General features: G+C 35.6%; 1 protein-coding gene across 2 annotated transcripts in view; it reads right to left on the bottom strand.

Annotated features, from left to right (window-relative positions):
- Positions 1 to 25,315, bottom strand: part of LOC123534828 (syntaxin-like) — a 101,793-nt gene that overhangs the window by 47,452 nt on the left and 29,026 nt on the right. For both annotated transcript variants that reach the window (XM_045317262.2, XM_045317261.2), the window contains exon 4: positions 9,211 to 9,285. In XM_045317262.2, coding sequence (XP_045173197.1) covers positions 9,211 to 9,285 — 75 coding nt within the window. The remainder of the gene's footprint in view (positions 1 to 9,210; positions 9,286 to 25,315) is intronic.

The raw sequence follows: 25,315 nt of genomic DNA, 5'->3' as shown, positions 1-25,315 counted from the left end.
TCTTTAATCTTCTAGAAACCTTACTTCAATCATCTCTATATTGTCTGTGCTTAAGGCAACAAATCTGGAAACCATACTTCAAGCATCTCTATATTGTCTGTACTTAAGGCAACCAACCCATGATTGCTTAATCTTCTGGAAACCATACTTCAAGCATCCCTAAATTGTCAACCAACCCTTGATTGCTTAATTTTCTGGAAACCATAAACCCTCCAGACTTAAGCAAATCCTAAACTGTGTGGAATTCTGGGATCATAGACAGTCTGGAAGCATGGCAACTTTTTAGGTAACCCAACTGTCTGCACTTCAGGCAAAATCTAAATTATCTTGACTAGAGACAACCATAAACTGTATAGACTTAAGGCAATATTCTAACACAACCTGATTTTTTTATAATGCAGAAGGCCAAAGCTGTGTTATTATGCTATAAAATCACTTTTGGTAAGTTACAATTATAATGTCATAGCGTCAAACAGCATAGAGACACGCTGGATAATAAAACCAAACAAAACAGGAAAATACCTGGTGGATATCGTCAGACATGTACATAATTATGTAACCTTTATTTTGTAAGAATGGAAAATAATAAATTTTTGTCAAAGAGATAATGTAGTATTGCATTATGCGGACTGCACCCTTGTGATATAATTCTTTCACATCTGACCTCCAAACAATGATCTTATTCAAAGACAAATCACTGTTTGGGATATCTTATTTCTTATTTAACCTTGGATAATTTTAACTGCCTGACAGTTCTCAAAATAACAGAAGTATCTCTGTTGGATAATATTAAAGGTATACCAGACTGAAACTTTGTACATTATGAACAATTACTACATAAAATCTCTATATATTAAACATAAAATAAAGAAGTCTACTTATATTAACAGTACTAGTTTTAAATTAGTACAATAGTTAAATACAGCACAAAATGTACTATTATTTACTGAAAAACTGAAAGGTTTGTCAATGCGAAACATTTAATTATGAAATGTAGCTCTACACAATGTCATGCAAATTATATGTAAATCTAGTAAAGTTAAATACATTTGATGGGGACTTTCTTACATTTGAAGTAATTATCTACAGCGAAAGATGAGCAATGGATACCTTTAACAGTCAGGCAAATATAGGAAGAATGCTTTCATGTAATATTGTAGCAACTGCCAATATTTCATACAGTGACAGGTCATGCAATCTTGGAAGTCAATTCATGTTTTTTTATGAATAAAACTATTTACCCTTCCCTCTTTCATCTCTGATTTGATATGTGGGGGCGGACATGTCAGAAATAAGGAAATGAATCTCTTGGATCATACTGACAGAGAGTTAATCAAATTCATACTCAAAAGTTGTATGACGAAAACAAGCAAAACATCATTTGTAGGGCAAATAAGTCTAAAGTATCAAGTCGTTAAGAAGTTCGCCACACAACCAGCGGTCGTGGTTATAACCAAAGTGGGATCATGACCATGCCTTTTCGTATGGCAACAGTACTTTTTTTTTCTGGAAATCATGGGGAAGTTGTTCAAATAAGCTAGAAACTTTCATCACAATCGAGCTAAAATGAATTAGTATAAACTAAACTAGAAAATGCTTTTGTAAAAAAGTGCATGTCTCCCCCAATGCAAAGTCCTATAGGCAAGAAGTCAATAGGGGTCAGGAGCGAAAGTCAAAGAGACACTGATGGCTGGCTGCAATAGGGATCATCTACTTGGCATGTCCAGTCATCCCGCTAAATTTCAACACTCGTGGCCTAGTGGTTCTCAAGACACTGTTCAGGCTCCTGTGACCTTGACCTTTGATCAAGTGACCTCAAAATAAATAGGGGTCATCTACTCTGCATGTCCAATCATCCTATTAAGTTTCAACATTGTATGTCAAGTGGTTCTCAAGTTATTTCCAAAAAATGATTTTACATGAACAGGCCACTGTGACCTTGACCTTTAATAGACTGACCCCAAAATCAATAGGGGTCATCTACTCTGCATGTTCAATCATCCTATGAAGTTTCAACATTCTGGGTCTAGCGGCTCTCAAGTTATTGATGGGAACTGGTTATCAATGTTCAGGCCCCTGTGATCTTGACCTTTAACGGAGTGACCCCAAAACAATAAGGGTCATTTACTCTGCATGAACAATCATCCTTGAAGTTTCATCATTCGGGTCAGAGGTTATCAAGTTTGATTGGAAATGGTTTTTCATGTTCAGGCCCTGTGGCCTTGACCTTTAACAGAGTGACCCTAAAATCGTTAGGGTTCATCTACTCTGCATGACCAATCATCCTACGAAGTTTCATCATTAAGGGTCAAGTGGTTCTCAAGTTACTGACGGAAATGGTTTTCAATGTTCGGGCCCCTGTGACCTTGACCTTTCACAGAGTGACCCCAAATCGTTAGGGTCATCTACTCTTTATGATCAATCATCCTATTAAGTTTCAACATTCTGGGTCAAGTGGTTCTCAAGTTACTGACCGGAAATGGTTTTCAATGTTCAGGGCCCTGTGATCTGACCTTTAATGGAGTGACCCAAAATCGATAGGGGTCATCTACTTTGCATGTACAATCATCCTATGAAGTTTCAACATTCTGGGTCAAGTGGTTCTCTAGTTATTGATCAGAAATGGTTTTCAATGTTCAGGCCCCTGTGAACTTGACCTTTGACGGAGTGATCCCATAATCAAAAAGGGTCATCTACTCTTTATGATCAATCATCCTATCAAGTTTCAACATTCTGGGTCAGGTGGTTCTCTAGTTACTGATTGGAAATGGTTTTCAATGTTCAGACCCCTGTGACCTTGACCTTTGAAGGAGTGACCCCAAAATCAATAGGGGTCATCTACTCTTCATGACCAATCATCCTATGAAGTTTCAAGTTTCTGGGTCAAGTGGTTCTCCAGTTATTGATCGGAAATGGTTTTCAATGTTCAGGCCCCTGTGACCTTAACCTTTGACGGAGTGACCCCAAAATCAAAAGGGGTCATCTACTCTTCATGACCAATCATCCTATGAAGTTTCAACATTCTGGGTTAAGTGGTTCTCTAGTTATTGATCTGAAATGGTTTTCAATGTTCAGGCCCCTGTGACCTTGACCTTTGATGGAGTGACCCCAAAAATAATAGGGGTTGTCTACTCCAGCAGCCCTACAACCCTATTAAGTTTGAAGGTTCTAGGTCAAATGGTTCTCCAGTTATTGCTCGGAAATGAAGTGTGACGTATGGACGGACAGGGCAAAAACAATATGTCTCCTGGGGGAGATATAATAATTTATTAACTTCCAATACTACAAAAGTTCCTATTGGAGAAACTTCTTCTAAGTACACAAATAAATCATTCTCCATTCAATACAAGTATCATTACATAAAAGCGTCAAATGAAAATACTCAAGGCGGCAATGAATCAGAACATCTCAGAAAATGGTTTGTTTTATTTAGCTTTAACTTTACTACTTCATTGTTGCTTTTATCTGACTTATGACTTCAAGCCCACTTCCTGGAAAATCCAGTTTTGGTGCCATTATGAAGTTGTCCTGAGCCATGCAGGGCTCAATTATACCACTGACCTATAACCTGCTTGTGACTTGCAATGTCAATAATCAATTTTTTTTTTAAAATATGTCAACCGACAAATACCGAAAAAGCTATGCTGTTAGTATATGTATAAAAAAAGAAGTAAACTGCAGAAATATACACCATTTTTGTCCTTGAAAATGATTTGGTATAAAGAGTTCTGTGGCTATATATCACTGACTTACAGACATTCTGTTCCACCTACATTTATATAGTGCCTACTTTTGCAGCTTGCTAGACTTCCAGTGCAGTAATCAAATGATGCTTAATAATGACTGAAACCTTACAATCTGTACAAAATGGAAATGAGATGCTCTTTAGGCATACGGTATCACTATTTAAGCAAGGGTTTCATTAATCTCGAAGTTGCAAAGGTACAGTGGGGGTCTAGGGTCCCTTTCATTTAGAAATTTACTTGCTGCAGGATAAGTGACTTAGGTTTTACGGCGAATCGACACGAAATGGTCATATATGGCCGATGCTGCAGGATAAGGCGGGGCTTCAGACCACTGTAGCAAGTGAAATCTCCGCTCCCCTCCTCGGCCCTTCATGAAACCCCTATTAAGGAAGAATGTAAGCACTTACATTCTTTTTGCATCTTTAACCAATATCTAACTTTTATTTTTCACCCACTTTATCATTTTTTAGTGTCATATATGCATTCTATGCCAAACTTGGTGGAAATGAACATGTTGAAAAATTTCACCCAAACTGTGGGTGACTAGCTTTAACCATACTTTCTATATGTAAAGTGTTATACAGCAAAATAACAAAAATTCCAAAAGGCTTTAAATTTTGTGTTAAAATCTGGAGAAACAGCTGTCCAAATAAATGTTACGCATAATCACGTGGTTGGAAAAGTGCTATTTTTAATACTGCACATGTTTACAGTTTGAGCATTAAAGGGAGGTAATCAAAACCAACATATTTAATAACACCTTCTGCTATTGGTATTCAATATTCAAACCATTGACAGATGTTAGAGAAAACTATTATCAGAAATAAGATTTAACCAGAAATTGATACATTTTATGTTTATGATGAAAAAGGTGGCAGCCACATTCGTTAAAGAATACATTATGAGCCTTTAAGGTTTGTGTGGGGACAAATTTTCATGTATTACGCGGTCGAGTCAATCCACAAAACTTAATTCCAGCGAACAAGTAAAAGTCCCAATCACTTTCTGTTCAAACCTTCATACAATTATCCCCATGAAATAGCTGTTTTCACTGAAAACAAAGAAATTTTTTGTCCCAAAGAAATTAAATGTTTTCCCTGAATTTTATAAAGTGTTCTGCACCTGATGCTTCACTGTAATCATTTTAGAAAAGGGAGTAACAGCTCTGTATTTAGATTGCCTGCAAAAAACTATGGAGAAATTGTCTTGATTTAATCTGCATTTCATTCTGTAAAATACAGCTCTTCTCCTGCACTATTTGGAGAGGATATCAAAGAATGTGCTCAATCAATACTGTAACAATCATGCAAACTATCTGCTTTTTTTTCTATATTCATTATTCAATCGTACTTGCAAATTCTGCAAAAAATTGCACAGAATCTGTCGGCATTGATTTGCATTTAAAGCAAACTTGTAAGGAATTAATTGTTTCTCTACAAAAAAAGCCGAGCAAGTACGAAACAGGAATAACCAGGAATACCACTGATGAAAGCGACATTTCTTTTACAGAAAATTGGACTTGGGTAAGGTTATGTAACATGATTAACGAGTAACCTTTCTGCAAATTTTTCTCACCCACCTAATATCAGCCTCCTAACAAGCAATGTCTGATATTGCAAGAAATTCTTCAATTTTCGCAAGACAATTGTTAAAAAGCAAAATTAGAATGATATACTTCAGGGTGTTTTTGTTTTGTTTTCTGTTGTTGTTTTTTTTTATCTAAATGTCACACAAGTCACATTTTCAACAAAAGCTATCCAGATACATCACATTCTGTCTTAGAGACACCATTCGTTAAATACTATTAATTCTGGTTATATGTGTTAAACACACTGATTTCCGCCGAGTTGTCACCAATATCCAGTGACGAATGCTCGAAAAAACTGAATGCTCTTGCCAGCACTTTTAGGGTTAAGTTTAAGTTGCCAGTAACCTTGACCTTTGCAATACAGACCTTACTCCTTTGTCAAACATTCTCAGGGAAGCATGGGTGGTCTTTTTTTCTACAATTTAAGATTATGTCTTAGCCTGCTGGCGGCAAGTGATTCTGCCTTTGCGACATCAACCTGCACATCCATACAGGCTGATCGTGGTCTGCACTGTTCGCTGTTCAACAATTAAATTTTCCATGAACACTCCTTCCAATAATAAATGATACTGCTCAAATTGAATGCTGGACCAGTCCATTTTAGAAATTTAGCAGGCTAAACTTAAACACCTTTGATACTAATCCTCTAGAAACCACATTGACTTAAATGCTAAAGTTTACACAATCTATTACCCTATGGGGCTGAGGGAAATGTAACTATAATGTTACTGCAGATTACATCAATATATGATCCATTAAAACAGTATCGAACATATTAACATGAGAGAGTCCTCTGAGATGGTATTAACATTTTGAAAATAGATCTTTAATGAAATAACTCATTGCCAAGGGAGATTGATGAACATTCTTTTGATCTTTAGGTTTTGTTTTGTCTTTTTCTCCCAGAAGGAATACAAAATCTCTGTTTCAAAACTTAATTTTTAGCATCAAAGCTACTTGTTCACACATTTTAGGGTGATTTTTTTTCTATCAGAAAACTGATACAATGCTGGTACTGTAAAAAAAACCTAGTGACAATTGCGAGATTCTAATATTTAATACTGTGAATTCATTAATATTCCGGGGTGGGGGGTGGCACTAATATTGTGCATGACCATGATCAGTCTTGATCAGCCCTTGTCACAGAATCACTTGCCGCCAGCAGACTATTTAAGGCTGATATTCCAAGAAAATATCATCAATGCTTGAAACAACTGATAAAAAGAAATATTCATTAATGCAGACTTCCATCAAAACAATCAAAGCAGTGAAAGAAAGCTCAAGAGAGAAATGTGTTTTTTAACTGCATTCCAATCACTCATGCTGTTTGTTCCTTGAAAATTAATGTCTTTTGCAGACATTTAATTACATTAAAAGTTCTTTTCTTTCATTAAGATTTAAACTGAATTCCTTTTAAGGAGATAATGGGTCTTCTGAATTGTACAAGAGGACCTGCAAAATGAAAGGTACCTGTTAAAGTTAACCAAGTTTCATTAGAACAGGAAAACTGTGTTAGTCAGTAAAACCTGTATACAACAAGTAAATGCATTTTTAAAACGCAAAATCATGCCACTAGGTGTATGACTAAAGATGTTGTTTTCTGAGGTTTTAAGTTTGAAGGTGAAGGTCATATGAAGGTAAAGGTCATTTACATAAGTCTTGCCACAAGTATAGGTGAGTGTCTGAATGAACTAAATCAGGTCATTAATGTAGGTTGTAATCGATCTAGTTCGTACAGATGGATGGACATAATTATGGACAGTTCAACTGCTATATGACTAGGGGCATAAGATGTTCTAAATTTCTATATTTTGCTTTCACGATCTCTTGGATCTGATTACCTATTCTGTGAAAAAAAGAGGCATAACTATACAAACTCTAAATAACTTAGGCGTTATGTCCAATGAACAATGCATTAGACAGTGGTCTGTCTTCCCAAAGATTTTGCAACTGAAGTCAGTTAATAACCACAACATTTAAAAACCAAAAGGAGACCTGGAAAAATTAGTAGGAAAAGGTTAAATATGAGGAAAAATATGTTGTAGTGCAGACTATGAAAAACGTTAATAGTTGAGGGATCTATTACTGATAAGTTACTGGGTTTACCATCACTGATCAGGACACTATATCAATCAAATTCATGGACAGTATGCTTTTGTATGTTCAAGTTTACCAACTTTTTAAACAATTTTTCAGTCATATAAATGACAGTGTCTACTTGTAGCAGTGAGCACAATGCCCAACTTTATAGTGCTGCTTGAAACTTGAAATGCAACGTAATAATGCAACACATGTTGCTGTTAACAACGATATAAATTTCAATCCTGTGATATGTCTATCGGGTAAGTTTCATGAATTCAAAAGGAAGCCGCTTCTTTTTGTAGGAGGAAAACTGAACGTGAAGGACTAGCACTGACTGCCATCCAAATAATATGACAGATATTTAATTTTAAAGTCTATAGTCCTGTCGAGTATACATTGAAATAACATCAGTTAAAATAACTGTTTGATGTGCCGCTTATTTTTGAAATAATAAAAAAAGTTCCGAATTTTCTGGAACAACCCTCGTACCTCTATATTCAAAGCAGAAGGGTATGGTGTATTTATTTTCCCAGAGCAAATCAATATATTAATTCAGTGACATGACAAGGAAATGCTCCTGTGAATGATGTACTGCACATTGGGTATTGACCTTCACATTATCAATCTTGTCAAATTTCTTATGTGTCACGGGCTATGAAAAAGTTACTTCAAGACTGCTTGAAAAATTTATAAATTATTAAACTGGCGGAGCATTTTGAACAATTATGCCTTTGATCTCAAGAAACGACCTTGACTGTTTAGGAAGATCTAGTGTTAGTAAACTGGCATCCATTTGTGCTAACCTATATTACCCAGTGTTTGACAAAATTTCCTATCTTGGCAACAAGACTGGCAAGTTGCTAATCTACCTGCATCCATAAACGTATAGGGAAATGGCATCTATGGTGGCAATAAAAATTATGTAACAGCAAGAAGCACTCACTAAACGTATTGTGTTCACAATAAGCGATGCAAAAAATGATACTGCGTCTAGTCGCCATTAATCTTACATCATAAAATAATTTTGTTTATATATGTAATCAATACAGAATGTTGGGACAATCCATAGAAATTCCCTGCACAATTTCATTTGAAGTGCTGGTATGTTTGCACTTTGTTCAGTTTGACGCCTGTCTGTTCGATCAATTTGTTTGATACGGTTTAATGCTATTTTCAACAATACGATCATCATCAATGGTCCAATATATTTAGGTTATGTAACAGCTTTTTATTGTTGTTACGGCATTCAGTACAAATAAAAACAAAACCCTGTTCTATGTGAGTTTCTGGGAATATTGCTGGCAATGTTTCAATCGATGAATCATGCGGAGACACAAGGTGAATGACTCCCTATTGACATTTACAGCGTAACACCATTCGCACGACGCAAAGATAGCCCAAACACATAAGCTGATTCGAAACAAATCATACGGTCCCTAACCATTTTCTATGTTTGGATCACTCGAACATTTTGGTTGTCCTCTAATACAACCTCGGGCAATCAGTATTTTACTGTAGAAAAGTCTGTGGATCAAACATGTAACGTATGCCCCTCTGTATAACCATAAAGCTAACCCTTATCTTGCTAAATTTCTACAATGAGCTTGTCCATCTTTCAGTTTGGACAGTACCATTAACTGTTAAAAAGGGTGCTTACCAAAATGATACTGACTTAAATAGCAAACAATGCAGATCTTGATCAGACTGCATGGATGCGCAGGCTGATCATGATCTACACTGGTCGCAAAGGCAGAATTAGTGGTGTCCAGACTGATATGGGCTAATACTACTCACCCTTTAATTTGGCTCTAACTTTATTTGCTGTTCTTTTAATGTCATTCATTAATTCTTCTAATTCTTCTTTAGTTTCTGAAAAGAAAAAGAAATAATAAATTGTTAGAATCAGAGATAACTATTCTACTACATGCACAGAACTAACAAGAAATGTTGTTAGCTTTCAGTTTCCACTCCTTTTGATAACAAGGGCCTGATATGTTAAGACCAATCTTAGTGTTGTTTCTGTACAAAAAAATTAAAATCAACCAATGTCAAGGACACATTCAGAAACTGATAAAAAAAATCAGATAAATAACCTTTTAAAAATTTCACTGAATTCCCAGCCCAACAATGAATAGAACACTTTTATAACCCCTCTTCTTCAAGTGGAGCATAAAAATTACTTTCCTCTTCACCTTCTACTACAAAAGTTTAATATGGCAGCCTCAAAATCACCAGATATAATCATGGCAGGTTTTTCTTGGAATTTTCTTGATTATTTAACAGTTATATTGTATCAATAAACTCCCGTGAAGGGTGCCTGTCTCTAGCTTTTTTATTCACAATTTTCTCAACAAAAGGCTTTAATTATTACATATTAGCAAGCTGATATTAGACACAGGACTCTAGATGTTCTTCCAAGTAAATGTTGTTGCAAAAAGTCTCACTGGGTCTGACAATATAAAAATAGGGCTATGTTTTCTCTTCTCCTCTCGTATTTTCTGTAATCACTGCATAAAACCGTGACAGCACTCGTACCGCCACATATTATACTGACAAGATATCCATGACAACAAAGAACAAATTGTTGGTCTAGCCAAATCTTTGTATAATATGTGGTACACTATACAGCTAATGGTACAATTTCATATAAAATACAATATGCCATAAACAAATATTACGCAAAGTAATTCATTCTCAGAATAATTCAATACAGACTGTGCTCTTCATGGACGGACCTAAATCAAACAACTAAATTTTCCCAGAAGTCTCCTATTTTGTGTAAATACAGCACATCTATTTGCTAATATTGACTGACATCGGAGGAATATATGTATGTTAACTTAAGATAATAGGATGAAACGACATGCAATCAACAGTCATTTTCTGTCTCTACTATTTTTTTCTATACTAGGCTGATGACCCGATTTTCCATTCAATTCATACTCTATATTTTGTTTCAGTGTTTATTTTTGTGTTACACAAACACAATTTAGGCTATGTCAAGACTCTCCAGATTTTCCAGCTTCAAATGGTGGAAGGATATTCACAGTGGCAGTTTATTTGTTTGTTTTAAAGGTCCAATACTAAGGAAAGTGAACATTTTAATTTCTTTTAAAAAGCACAGAAACTATTTCATTTTATTGGAAAATGAAAGTTGGTACGTAGAAATTCGAAATAAATCGCAGTATATGTACAATTATTTTTCTATGAAGTATGAAGAAAGTTAAAAAGACCTGGGGGGTCATTCTGTCGATTCATTGAAATTTCAACATAATACACATACATTTCTTTGAGTTCCAAAGACCTTCTGTAAATTTTGACCTGCCAATCTTCATTATTTAGTGTCTTGCAGAAGTCTATGCACTGGCTATGAAAAAAATTGCCAACTCACTTTCCCTTAGTAATGGACCTTTAAGTTTAGTGTTGTATTTAAACAGTACCAATTTTACTTATGTTTACTTTGAACAGTGTTCCTGGATTCTGTCCCAGTACTAACCTGCTCTCAGTAAGTAACTGCTAACTTCTCAACATGAATCTTTCTGACACAATGTCTTTTACCAAATCATCACGGACAACATAATTATGCTTCTCCCTGGGATCAAACACACGATCCTGTGATCAGTATATCTGCACTCTCCCCACTGAGTTGAGCGGGCAGGCACAGTGCCAGTGTAGGCATATTTCAGGCACAGTCTAGCATAGTAGAACCATTAACCTTCCAAAATTTAGTAATTTTATACTCAAGTAAAAGAATTCTAAACTGCTAACAGGGTTCGAACAGACAGTGGTATAAAGACAAGTGGCTGTATGTCAGCCACTTCTCCCACTCAGCCACAATTTTAGGACCTCTGCTGGGTTGAACATGTGGGTGTTCCTCAAGATTCTGGAACTTTGACCCTAGCACACTGCAAATTCCATTATTTTCATTCAGTACACCAAGAAAATGTCAATATAAAAACAATCTGTGTTATTATTAATGAATAATATACCCTTCATGGAAGAAAATCTGAATGAATAAATCATAAGAACCTCTTTGATAAGGATCAATAAAATTTTGCCGATACAAATGTACTGAAACTTTCCTTTCAGAAACAAACACATGCAGCATTTATATGATACAACTTGTTTTTAGCAGGCACTGTTGCAAGTGAGCAAGCAGCTTCTAAATATGGGTAAAGTTACAAAGGTAATGATACTTGGTAAATTGTGTAATCTTTTTAATTATTTCCTGCACGTAAGTTCTTGCAAAAATTCAGATTAAAATGTACGGCAAATGCATAGTATCGTTGCTTAACTAGTCAGTCCATTAATCTTGCTGGATTTTGGTCATGTGAAAATATTTGGTTGTACAGGAATAGCTGCTCTGTGATATTGGAGGAGTGCAGAGCTTTATGGTCAAAAGAGAACTCAGCCCTAATAATGGCCTGACTCTTGTTTTGTGTCTTTCTGAGTACAGTTTATAGCTTGCCTTGGTCAACAGATCATCTTTTTTTCATAACTTTGATAAAGAAATTCATTGAAAGCAATTTTCTCAAATATTACGGATATAGAACATCATCTTTTTTTATTACTGGTATTTATTACCAAGTTTTCCTAAACAGTAAAGATGAATAATGACATCACTGAGCCTAAAATAGCTGCCATTATATAGAAATGAGGCTTATAAAATGCCTTAATAGATGTCTGATTGGAACTGAAACTATAATTTTTGCCCTTTTAATAAGTTATTTCATTTCAATTTATATTGACACAAAAATTTGCACTGACAAGGGAGGGAACTTTTTTTTTCTGAATTCAATATTTTTCGCTTGTTTAAGATGAAATGCTTTTGCTATTACAAGAGAGATAACTTGTGTTTTTTTCTGAATTTAATATATCATTCATTAGTGACAGGGGAGACAACTTGTGCTTTACATTATTTACACATTTTGCATGAAACAATTTTGTTATGACAAGGGAGGTAAGTTATGCCTGCAAGCTGTTCCTTTCCTCAATGCCATAAATTTTTGACAGCTAGGAGACAAATGAATTACCAGTATATAATGTAATTACATGTAATCACCAGTTAGAAAAGATAAAACTGTGTAACAACTGGACATCTGTCACCTATCAGTAAGAGGACCGATATTCTTTCAGACCATATCAATTTAAGCCTATACATCTATGACATACATTCTGACTAGCAAAATAATTCAGTACTCAATCATTCAAAGTTTCCATGTTTAGAAAGTCTGTTTGCTGGCTGATGAACAATCTCATTCAAAGTTTCCATGATTGTGTTAAAACCTGACTGCCGGATGATGAACAATCTTATTCAAAGTTTCCTTAAAACCTGACTGCTAGATGATGAACAATCTTATTCAAAGTTTCCATGATTGTGTTAAAACCTGACTGCCAGATGATGAACAATCTTATATTCAAAGTTTCCATGATTGTGTTAAAACCTGAAGGCCAGACGATGAACAATCTTATTCAAAATTCTCATGATTGTGTTAAAACCTGACTGCCAGATGATGAACAATCTTACTCAAAGTTTCCATGATTGTGTTAAAACCTGACTGCCAGATGATGAACAATCTAATATTCAAAGTTTCCATGATTGTGTTAAAACCTGACGGCTAGACGATGAACAATCTTATTCAAAATTTCCATGATTGTGTTAAAACCTGACTGCCAGGTGATGAACAATCTAATATTCAAAGTTTCCATGATTGTGTTAAAACATGACTGCCAGATAAATGAACAATCTTATGAAAAGTTTCCATGATTGTGTTAAAACCTGACTGCCAGATGATGAACAATTTAATATTCAAAGTTTCCATGACTGTGTTAAAATCTGACGGCCAGATGATAAACAATCTTATTCAAAGTTTCCATGATTGTGTTAAAACCTGACTGCCAGATGATGAACAATCTAATATTCAAAGTTTCCATGATTGTGTTAAAATCTGATGGCCAGATGATAAACAATCTTATTCAAAGTTTCCATGATTGTGTTAAAACCTGACTGCCAGATGATGAACAATCTAATATTCAAAGTTTCCATGATTGTGTTAAAACCTGACTGCCAGATGACGAACAATCTTATTCAAAGTTTCCATGATTGTGTTCAAACCTGACTGCCAGATGATGAACAATCTAATATTCAAAGTTTCCATGACTGTGTTAAAACCTGACGGCTAGACGATGAACAATCTTATTCAAAGTTTCCATGATTGTGTTAAAACCTGACTGCCAGGTGATAAACAATCAAATATTTAAAGTTTCCATGATTGTGTTAAAATCTGACTGTCAGATAATGAACAATCTTATTAAAAGTTTCCATGATTGTGTTAAAACCCAACTACCAGGTGATGAACAATCTTGTTAAAATCTGAACTGACTGCCAGATGATGAACATCTCATTCAAAGTTTCCATGATTGTGTTAAAATCTGACGGCCAGATGATGAACAAGCTTATTCAAAGTTTCCATGATTGTGTTAAAACCAGCTGATGGCCAGACAATGAACAAGCTTATTTAAAGTTTCCATGATTGTGTTAAAACCTGACGGCCAGATGATGAACAAGCTTATTCAAAGTTTCCAAGATTGTGTTAAAACCTGAAGGCCAGACGATGAACAAGCTTATTCAAAGTTTCCATGAAAATTGTGTTAAAACCTGACGGCCAGACGATGAACAAGATTATTCAAAGTTTCCATGATTGTGTTAAAACCTGAAGGCCAGACGATGAACAAGCTTATTCAAAGTTTCCATGATTGTGTTAAAACCTGAAGGCCAGACGATGAACAAGCTTATTCAAAGTTTCCATGAAAATTGTGTTAAAACCTGAAGGCCAGACGATGAACAAGCTTATTCAAAGTTTCCATGAAAATTGTGTTAAAACCTGATGGCCAGACGATGAACAAGTTTATTCAAAGTTTCCATGATTGTGTTTAAACCTGAAGGCCAGACAATGAACAAGCTTATTCAAAGTTTCCATAATTGTGTTAAAACCTGAAGGCCAGACGATGAACAAGCTTATTCAAAGTTTCCATGAAAATTGTGTTAAAACCTGACGGCCAGACGATGAACAAGCTTATTCAAAGTTTCCATGAAAATTGTGTTAAAACCAGATGGCCAGACGATGAACAAGTTTATTCAAAGTTTCCATGTTTGTGTTAAAACCTGACGGCCAGACGATGAACAAGTTTATTCAAAGTTTCCATGTTTGTGTTAAAACCTGACTGCCAGACGATGAACTAGTTTATTCAAAGTTTCCATGTTTGTGTTAAAACTTGACGGCCAGAAGATGAACAAGTTTATTCAAAGTTTCCATGTTTGTGTTAAAACCTGACGGCCAGACGATGAACAATCTCATTCAAAGTTTCCATGTTTGTGTTAAAACCTGACTGTATGCACACTAAATCTTATACTCAAGCTAATGTTTAAGTACAATTTTTTGGCTTCAAGCAGTCCTTTGCTGACACAAGTGCAGGTGTCAGAGCAATCAGAGCTGGCCTCTTCTGGATCTCTGTTTGATAAAATCAAAACAATGAGGCAACATTAATATACTGGATTACAGCAACAGCATTTTGGAAAAAAACTTTTTTTTTTTTACCTTAACAAAATGATTATGTGGAATATGGAGAATTTGGATGGACTGCTGTGTTTACTTTCTTCAGCCTCAGTATCTAAGAAATGTAACCGAGGACTTTTAGTACATTCAGGTCAATACTTCATAGGGGAATGATAATATTATTGTAACATATTGGTTTTCAATTTTATCCAGTGTACCTACATTATGAATGAAATGGTGTAAATCTCAGATCAATATCAAAGTCATCTAGTGTAACAATCAACATACCATCAAAATGTTTGTGTTGTTTCAAAAAAAATATTGCTATAATAAACCTAGCAAAACAAGGCAGTCTGAAAGACAGCTAAATCCCCCGCCACTGCTATGAATAGTGAAAGGGTATACCTTTGACCTTTAGCTGTGACCTTGATCTTGAACTGACATGGCTGACTCATGAACTCTGCACAATGTCTTGATGAGGTGACCATTTGACCCAAGTTTCATGAAAATCCTTCAAGGGGTTTAGGAGATACAGAGCTCAAACCTTTGACCTTCAGTTGTGACCTTGACCTTGAGTTGACATGGCTGACTCATGAGTTCTTGATGAGGTGATAATTTGACCCAAGTTTGATGAAAATCCTTCAAGGGGTTTACGAGATACAGAGTGGACACAAAATGGAAGGCTCAAACCTTTGACCCTAAGTTGTGACCTTGACCGTGAGCCAGCATGGCTGACTCATAAAGTTCTGCACATCGTCTTGATGAGGTGATCATTTGACCCAAGTTTTATAAAATTCCTTAAAGGGGTTTAGGAGATACAGAGTGGACTTAAAATGGAAGGCTAAAACCTTTGACCTTGAGTTGTGACCTTGACCTTGAGCTGGCTGACTCATGGGTTCTGCACATCGTCTTGATGAGGTGATTATTTGACCCAAGTTTCATGATTATCCTTCAAGGGGTTTAGGAGATATAGAGCGGACACAAAATGGAAGGCTCAAACCTTTGACCTTCAGTTGTGACCTTGACCTTGAACTGACATGGCTGACTCATGGGTTCTGCACATCATCTTGATGAGGTGATCATTTGACCCAAGTTTCATGATCATCCTTCAAGGGGTTTAGGAGATATAGAGCAAACACAAAATGGAAGGCTCAAACCTTTCACCCTAAGTTGTGACCTTGACCTTGAGTTGGCATGGCTGACTCATGGGTTCTGCACATCGTCTTGATGAGGTGATAATTTGACCCAAGGTTTATAAAATTCCTTCAAGGGGTTTAGGAGATACAGAGCGGACACAAAATGGAAGGCTCAAACCTTTGACCTTGAGTTGTGACCTTGACCTTGAGCCGACAAGGCTGACTCATGGGTTCTGCACATCGTCTTGATGAGGTGATCATTTGACCAAAGTTTCATAAAAATCCTTCAAGGGGTTTAGGAGATATGGAGCGGACACAAAAATGTTACGGACAGACGGAAGGACGGAGACCATTCCTATAACCCCCACCATTTGTGGCGGGGGATTAACAAACAGGGCTTCCTAAACTTCATTTTTCAAAAGTCTGGTCACAGTAAATCATTCCTGTTAGCTGGTTAATTACAACTGACCAGTCAAAACCCTTGAAAGACCAAACTGTTCCGTTAATGAAACAAGAATGCAAGAGATTTTTAGCAAGCGTCACATTCTGAGAATAGCTATGTTCAATGACAAAATCCTGTTTAGAGAAAACATCTTTTTTGTGCTGATATAATTGGATTTTCAGAATAATTCCCAACTGTCTGGACCATGATGACCTGCCATCAGATCTTATGTGTAAAAGAAAAATAAAGCATTTTGCTAATGTATTTCTCTTGTAGATTTCAATGTTATCTAAAATTTTTATCTATGTTTTTGTTGATCAAATTTTTAATTTGCATATAAAAAGTTTTTTGTGCCCCCCAAATTGTTTGTTTTTTCTTAATTTACATCATTAAGTATAAAGTAATTAGACATGATACAATAGCTCATTATCTCTTTTCATTTAGTTTTCAATATTTCATTTGCAGCTGATATTGTGTAGAGAAGTAACTACCTGGAAAAAGTAACAGACTTTAAAAGGTTGAACTTAACTAGTTGAGTTGGTTAACTGTAATTACTTAACGTTGTCAACTTCAGGTATTCAAGATGGGTATGAGCTAGTTAACTATACATATTAAACCTATCTCAGCTTACATGTAGGCATCTGAGCTGATTAACTGCAGGTTTTGAGCTGGTTAACTGTAGGTATATAAGCTGGGTATGTAACCTGGTTAACTGCTCATAACTGACTGGATAACTGTAGGTATCTGACTAGGTTGTTTTATCTACATGTCTTACAGCTTATTAACAGCAAACTATCAAAGATATGAATCATCTGGACAGTTATATAAAATGTTATCATTTATAGCCACCTTGAACAATGACATCATTTTTTGACCGTCTGCCTAATCCATGACTCAGTCTATGATTTATTTCCTGATCATTCAGCGAAGCTTATACACTTCATAACTTCATTTCCATAAACAAAATGTACTTCATTGTGTAATCAATCGTCCAGAATCTATACATCAGGAGACCTCTGGAAATAAGCTATCATTTTTTTCACACAATTTGTGAACTCGTTTATCCAGAATCTGTAGTATGAGGGAGTTAAAGATATGACATGGTAAAATCATCAAAGACAACTTGATCGATGAATGGAAAAACTGGGGAAAAGCACACGCAGCTCAAAGATCAAAAACCGAAAGCTTTCTGCTAAGATACTTTTGAGTAGTTGTTACTTACAATAGTAAATATTTTGGGTAATTGTCAATTGATTTGCTGGTGTAATAGTCAAAACTATTTCCCCTGGTGTAATAGTCAATACTATTTTCCAAAGTTAGAGGAGGCATCATCGGAACAGGTGTCAGATTCCAAATCGTATCAGGTTGAAAGCAAAAGACCTTAACAATGTCCTCAATATTACGACAAAATAAATTTTGGCTCTTCCAAGCCAAAGCATTTATAAAATAACTGTTTTACTGCCAAATCGATTTCCATCAGATGCACAATAAATGAAACTGAGTTTTAAAAGAAAATAATTTATGTACAAAACAACTAGTGATAACATGGCAGTCTGAAAGACAGCTATATCCCCTGCCACTGTTATGGATAGTGAAAGGGTTGATGGTACTGGGTGGAAGAATTGACTTTGTTAAGTATATTTTATTGTCCATGTATGAGGAAATCAATGAATTTGAAAATCCTTCAAAGGGTTAAGGAGATACAGTGCGGACACAAAATGGAAGGCTCAAACCTTTGACATTGCATTGTGACCTTGACCTTAAGTCAACAAAGCTGACACACAAGTTCTGCAAATCGTCTTGATGAGGTGATCATTTGACTCAAGTATCATGAAAATCCTTCAAGAGGTTTAGGATCAAACCCTTGACCTTTAATTGTGACTTTGACTTTGAGCCAACATGGCTGACTCATGAGTCTGCACATCATCTTGATGAGGTGACCATCTGACCCAAGTTTCATGAAAAATGGAATTAGGAGAACGGATACAAAATGGAAGGCTCAAAACTTTGACCCTGAGTTGTGACCTTGACCTTGAGCCAACATAGCTGACTCATATGTTCTGCTCATTGTCTTGATGAGGCAATCATTTGACCAAATTTCATGAAAATCCTTCACGGGGTTAAGGAGATACAGAGCAGACACAAAATGTTACAGACAGAGGGAAGGACGGAAGAAAGAAGGACAGAAGGACAGACAGAGACCATTCCTATAATCCCCATCACGAGTGGTGGGGGATTTAAAAATATGCTTCAAAACTCTGTCAATTAAACTGTTGATTAGAGGTAACCAATGGGAACTTTTTTTTTAGCTTTGTCACCTTTGTACCGATAAAACAGTTCACTGTAATGGGTAAGTTGTTTAAAGGCTTTAAGTGTGCAGTCAAGCAGAACCACTTGAAAAAACCTGGAGAAGTTCCATCCCAGGATGCTACATACCAAGTTTGGAGAAGGTCATAGAATAAGTCATTTAAATGATTTTTCATTTTCTGGTACTAGCGGCCCCTTAAGGGCTTAAGGAAAACTATCTGAACAACCTTGAAAGCGGTAATACAAGAATGTTACAGAACAAGTTCTGCGAAGATCCATCCAGTGGTTCATAAGCAAAAGTCAATTATAGAGTTTTCTATTTTTAGATCTGGAAGACCCTAAAAGTAGCCAAGCAAAACTATTAAACAAAATTGAGAGATACCCATACAAGGATGCTACAGATCAAATTTGGTGACTGAAACAGAATGCTTTGAGGGAACTTCTTGGGTCACCAAAGGAACATTGCTGTGGAATAATTTCAAAATTGGGCCTATGGTTTCAGGGCAGATTGTTAAAAAAATCCTTTTTGTTGCCATTGCAACCAGAATTCGTCACAGATGACCTAGATTTACAGGCACCAGAAAGGAAAACCTCCAAGGACTATTCTTGTGATGTTTAGAATGATGTGCAAAAAAGTAAAAACCAGACACTTTTCTTCATATCAAAATTATGCAGCATAACATTGCCCTACCTTCAAAAGAGCTCTCTCAAATGAACAATTCCATCAATATACATGATGTCGTCAATGCTGGAATGCTTCAATCACAACATACAGTAACACCTCCAGACATTATTGTCCCAGAGGAAATCAGACAAATTGATTGCTATTGTATATTAAGTCTTTATATATCTATAGAAACTACAATTAGAAGTTTAGAATGATATAGACAGAAGTCATCAGGGCTCATTTTTTGCTCTTAGAGAATTTATCAGACTGTAAATTTAAATACGACCTATTTATATCCTTTACCCTGCTAAATTTCTAAAATGGACTGGTCTTTCATTCATTTTGGGCAGTACTACTTCTTATTCAAAGGAGTTTCATTGAAAATTTACTGAATGAATAGCGAACAGTGCAGACCAAGATCAGCCTGCACTGATGTGCTTGTAATTTTAAAATGAGGCACACTGAATCAACCAATTAGATGCTTGATTTCCGAGACTGATATTAAAAGAACTGATCACAGATACAGGTATCATGTTCAATACTTTGTGCAATGGAACTTTAATTTTTTTTTTTGTGAGGGGTGGGGGGGGGGGAGCAAAACCATGTCACTCCTATGAAATACTTTCTGCTAAGTACAAAGCACTGTGTCAAACAAGTGTAGATTAAGAAGGAATATTTATCATAAACATCTAAGCAGTAACAAATCATTCTTTTCCAAAATACTGACCACTGAACTTCACATATTTCTCGTAAACTATAATCAAGCATAGTAATTACTGCAAAGAATTTTTTTCCCAAGTTGGGAACAGTACAGTTGAACTGTCTCCTTTCAAGATTAACAATAAAGGAAAAAGGTATATTTTTTAAATAAAGAAGAAATGCGTAATAATTCTCTGCTCTCTGCGCATTACATAAGTAGAACTTTCAAGTTTTTGATTGAACTTATAAGTGATTGCTCTTCTCTGCTCTCTGGGGATAATATAACGTATGTCTCTGCATTATTATAATGCTTCTTGACTTTCTGGAGATACCATAACATATAGTTTATTAATGGCTTTTCTTTGCTCTTTGCTCTCTGGGGATTAGATTGAAGTATAATTTATCTTTGATAACACTTCATCATACAACTGTTTGTTTTATCTATGTGAGGTTTTAAGGTCACACATACTGACACAATTAAAGGTCATATGAGCCGCGCCATGAGAAAACCAACATAGTGGGTTTGCGACCAGCATGGATCCAGACCAGCCTGCGCATCCGCACAGTCTGGTCAAGATCCATGCTGTTCGCTTTTAAAGCCTACTGCAATTAGAGAAACCGTTAGCGAACAGCATGGATTCTGACCAGACTGCGCGGATGCGCAGGCTGGTCTGGATCCATGCTGGTCGCAAACCCACTATGTTGGTTTTCCCATGGCATGGCTCATTTGGTGACTTTGCAGCTTTTGATGGTGGGAGAAGACTCCAGGTGCTCCTTCGTGCATTATTTCATCAAGAGCGGGCACCTTGGTAGAACCTCCGGCCTTCTGTAAGGCAGCTGGATGGCTTCTGCACATAAAGAATTAATTGTTTCGATAGTGGCTTGAACCCACATAGGTCTGGAACAAGTGATTTGAAGTTAGCAGCATTAACTTCTAACATGTCCTCTCAGGATTACGCTCTTTAGCCAGTACAATTAAGAAACTACAAGACTTTCACAACTTTTCTCTGCTCTTAGACTTAAAAATTCTGTTAAGATCAAGTAAAGGTTATTTCTTTCTGATACTTTCTAAGAAAACCCTTTTGTCACTAGGCTCGGATATAAGAGATACATTTTTTTTCAGCAAGTGTTATTTGAGAGGATATAATGGCAGAGATATCAATTTTAAAGGACTGATGCCAGTCTACTCTGCTCCCTCAGGAATACACATTTCTACAATTGTATTACACTCTGAGACTCTTTGCTCTCTGGGGAATACAAACAATTTGTCTGAACAGTAGCAGAGAATTCAGCAATTAGTCTGAACAGCGGAGATGAACTGGCAACTACTCATCTTGAAATCGTCTTCATTCCTGACTTCTCAAACAAGGTTGTTATCAGTCCACTCTTCTTGTCATTTCTGGGTGTCAAATAATTTTTTTAATTATTGTATTATATAGCTAAACTTTCCAATTAATTTTTGTCATTCAACATTCTGGCAACAGTTTTAGAGACTTAGTTTTTATTTTTAGCAGTCATTTTCTGAGAGATAAAATATCACGATACTGCGGGCAAATATTAATCATAAACACACCTTCTTCAGCAAAATTGTTGAACTGGAAATCTAAGAAAGTATGGGAATTAGACAGAAAGGGATTCAAACATGCATGAATATTATCAGTGCTATGTTATTTTCTTTATCAATGTCTTGTCCATAATTATAGACAAAATATCCATATTGCAATGTACAATGACACTCCATTTGTTTTGCCTTCAAATGTCTGCAAAATGTTTTTCTTTAAATGTGTATATCAGAGCAAAATTCAGTCTCACTAGAAAAGTATTGATAAGAAACCCTTCAATGACATGAAACCATGTTCTCAACATATGACCTTGACCAAAGTGGCCACAATACAATGGTCTCCATACAGGCTTGCTCCATAATAACAGTGACCTTGACCCCAGGTCTCTAAATGCATACTAGGTCTGGATATAAGCTTGTTATACACAGTTTTCAGTTTGGTGACAGTTAAAAGTTTCCTGTTTGATGTTACATGATTAAATCACATCTACTGTGAAATGAAGGTAATATGATGTTGGAATAACATGATATTTTGCCCCTTCAGTCATAATTTACCTTGCTAAAATTAAAATTCTTGAATCTCACAAATTGAACAGCCTTTTAATCTAGCCTACTCTTTGCAAACTTTAATCATTCAATCTTGTATTTAAATGGATTTACCCAAGAAAAGTAATACTAGAAAATACAACATTTTCTCTCTCAAACTCTAGGGAGCCACAAAACATCTTTTCAACCAGAAAACATGCGAAGTCATAAACTAGAAAGCATGCATGCAAATTTATAAATAATTGTAACACTTAAAGAGTTTCTTATGATCTGATAAACTTGGTTTCAGGTTTTGATCATAATCATTTCAAATAACTTCTGTTTTACATGACTGACTCAAATCTAATATACATTAATTTGACAGAAGCAGAGTTAAATAGGAATCACAAAGGCCAGCAACTCTGTCAAAAGAAAACTCTTCACTCCGAGGTCTGAAACTTACATTATAAACCCATTACCTCAGCACAAAAATATACAAGTTCTTCTTTATATCAATGAACTTACCACTTTCTGTGCGGACAATAACTTTTACACCAAAATTGAAACTAAAGCCCTCATAAGACAGCCCACATATTATTACACACTTAAATACAATAATAGCTTTATGCAAGCCTTACCAAAATAATAATAAAAGCAAAATTTTATACAGACAAGAAAAAGGGGCATAATCTTATAAAATGTTAAAGAAGAGTTACGGCACCTGGCTTGACTAATGGTCATTCTTGGGTAGAGTTTGGTAGCATTCAGAGAATTATTAGAAAAACTTTCATCTAAATTTCTATGCTAAACAAGTGGTTTATGACAAGGTCATTTAAAAATATTTTTTGAGCTCCAGTGGCCTTTTGAAGGGGCCAAACAAACATTTTAATAAACTTGTGAAAGGACATTATGAGGACGTTCAGACCAAATTTGCTTAAGTTCTATCAATGGTTCAGGTGAAGATATTTAAAGGCTTTTATATCTATTTTAGCTCTGGAGACCACTAACTGGGGCCAAGTACAACCTTTGACAAACTTGAAAGAACTTATAACTGAACGCTACAGACCAAATTTAGTGAAGATCCGTCTTGTCAATCATAAGAAGCTGTTTTAAAGATTTTTCTACTTTTAGCTCTTTCTGAAGCATCTAAACTAACTTTAGAGGGTTCCTGACGCTTCCAACCAGGTTTAGCAATGATCCACCATTACGTTTCATGGCAAGAACCTGTTGAAAGTTGGAGATGGCAAAACTTCTCTGTATTGCAGATGTGAACAAGGTCACAGAAAAAACTGTGACAGAAATAGCTCTCTCTTTTTAGCCATCAAGCTTAAAGCTATTCAGACTGAAAATTAATGTCTCTAAATAGCAATTCTTCGAAAAATCTGCAAAATGCAACATCTCAATAATTCTCTAGTTCTAGATATCTGATACAAGCTATTTTTCTCAGTCAAAGTATATTATCTGGAGTGCCTGTCATTTTCCAATGAACTCCCGAAGGATGCAATTTCAATATGATAAGCTAGATCACATCTCCACCATATTTCAATCCCTATAATTGGTATGTTGCAGTAAATTCCATTTTGATTCCACATTTTGCCCGAGAGAATGCAGGCAGCTTGCAGCACAGCTATCATTCTTCTTTAGTTATTCATGGAAAAATTAACAATTTTTTTTATTTGTTCTTCTCACTTTTACCAATTTTTCTTGTGATTTTTTTGCAATTAACTGAGTGTTTCTACAGGCAGACAATAGGGACCATTGTTTTTGGCTTTCAGTAGTATTTTTATGAGGCATCAGTTTCCTCAAAAATAGCAATATCTAATTAGTGTGCATTAAAGCATAATGGTAAAAATGTCCAAGAAGTGCACAGTCAAGCCAGTACCTGTCACCTCAAGTACTAAAAAGAACAAAGTCAAAGGTTATAAAATGTGATTTAAGACCAGTCTAAAACCTTGAGCATCTAATTGGCTATTTTCAGAACACCTTTTCTAAATTGGCCAATGGCAAGCAGCATTCAACCTCAGTCTAATATCCTTTGGCCTAGCATCTGGTTAGCTGTCTTTAATCCCCGGCTGGCTGTTAAACTTTGCTAAATATTACGATCATAACATTATGACAAATTTTGGAAAACACTGCAGAGGAACTGCTCAAGTTATAGGGAGCAGACACCTTGGCAACACCCACCACAGGTTATTGCATGTCCTGTTTCACAGAAAGCAAAAACCATTCATCATGATATACAATGCTCTACTTTTCTAAATTTATACTTAACCGTCTTCAATTATTAATGTGGTCTCTCTTCTCTGTCCAAGAACTATTTCAGGCTTAACAAGGAATAATTGTATAATAGGTTAAAATGTGCTGCACCAAAGGATACCATACAAAGTGGGGCTTTTGAAATTGAATTTCCTTGATATGGATATGATGAACAAATAGAACTAAAGATCTTTTCTTGATGCGCTGATGAATGAAGCATCAGGTCCTCCTTCCAAACCAAAATCTGAATATTCAGTCATCATAGTATTTGAATTTTCATTTAGAAAGTTGACTGAAAATTCCAATTATTTGTTACCATCTCTGAATTATGATCCAATGTATTCAATTGCCGTTTTATAGTACACAATCATAAAGCACAATTGATCTTCTTTTTTTCTACTTGATTTTTTTTTCACACTGCACCCTCACACTAGCGCTTTCAAGAGCTTAAAATTTCTACATATTCTACAGACCGCTCAAGTGATTTTATGATTAAATACAGCCCGGAACTCGCTGGAAAGTCACTTCATCATCATTGTTACATTTAACATAGAATATCTAACAAAAGAATACAGTCATGGTCTTAATTTCTAAAAATATTCGGGAAAATTGATAACAACTTTTCGCCTGTACCAAGGTCAATATACTTCCTAGGTCTATAATGATGAGAAACTTTGGATCAATAATCGGGTCAAAGATTGATCCTACATTAGTGCAATCAATGTTGTTTTTCATCAATGGTGAAAAGTC

Source organism: Mercenaria mercenaria, chromosome 12, assembly GCF_021730395.1.
Source record: "Mercenaria mercenaria strain notata chromosome 12, MADL_Memer_1, whole genome shotgun sequence".
In the NCBI taxonomy this organism is placed as follows: Eukaryota; Metazoa; Mollusca; class Bivalvia; order Venerida; family Veneridae; genus Mercenaria; species Mercenaria mercenaria.
The sequence above is the reverse complement of the archived record's forward strand: the minus strand, read 5'-3'. Positions and strand labels throughout refer to the sequence as shown.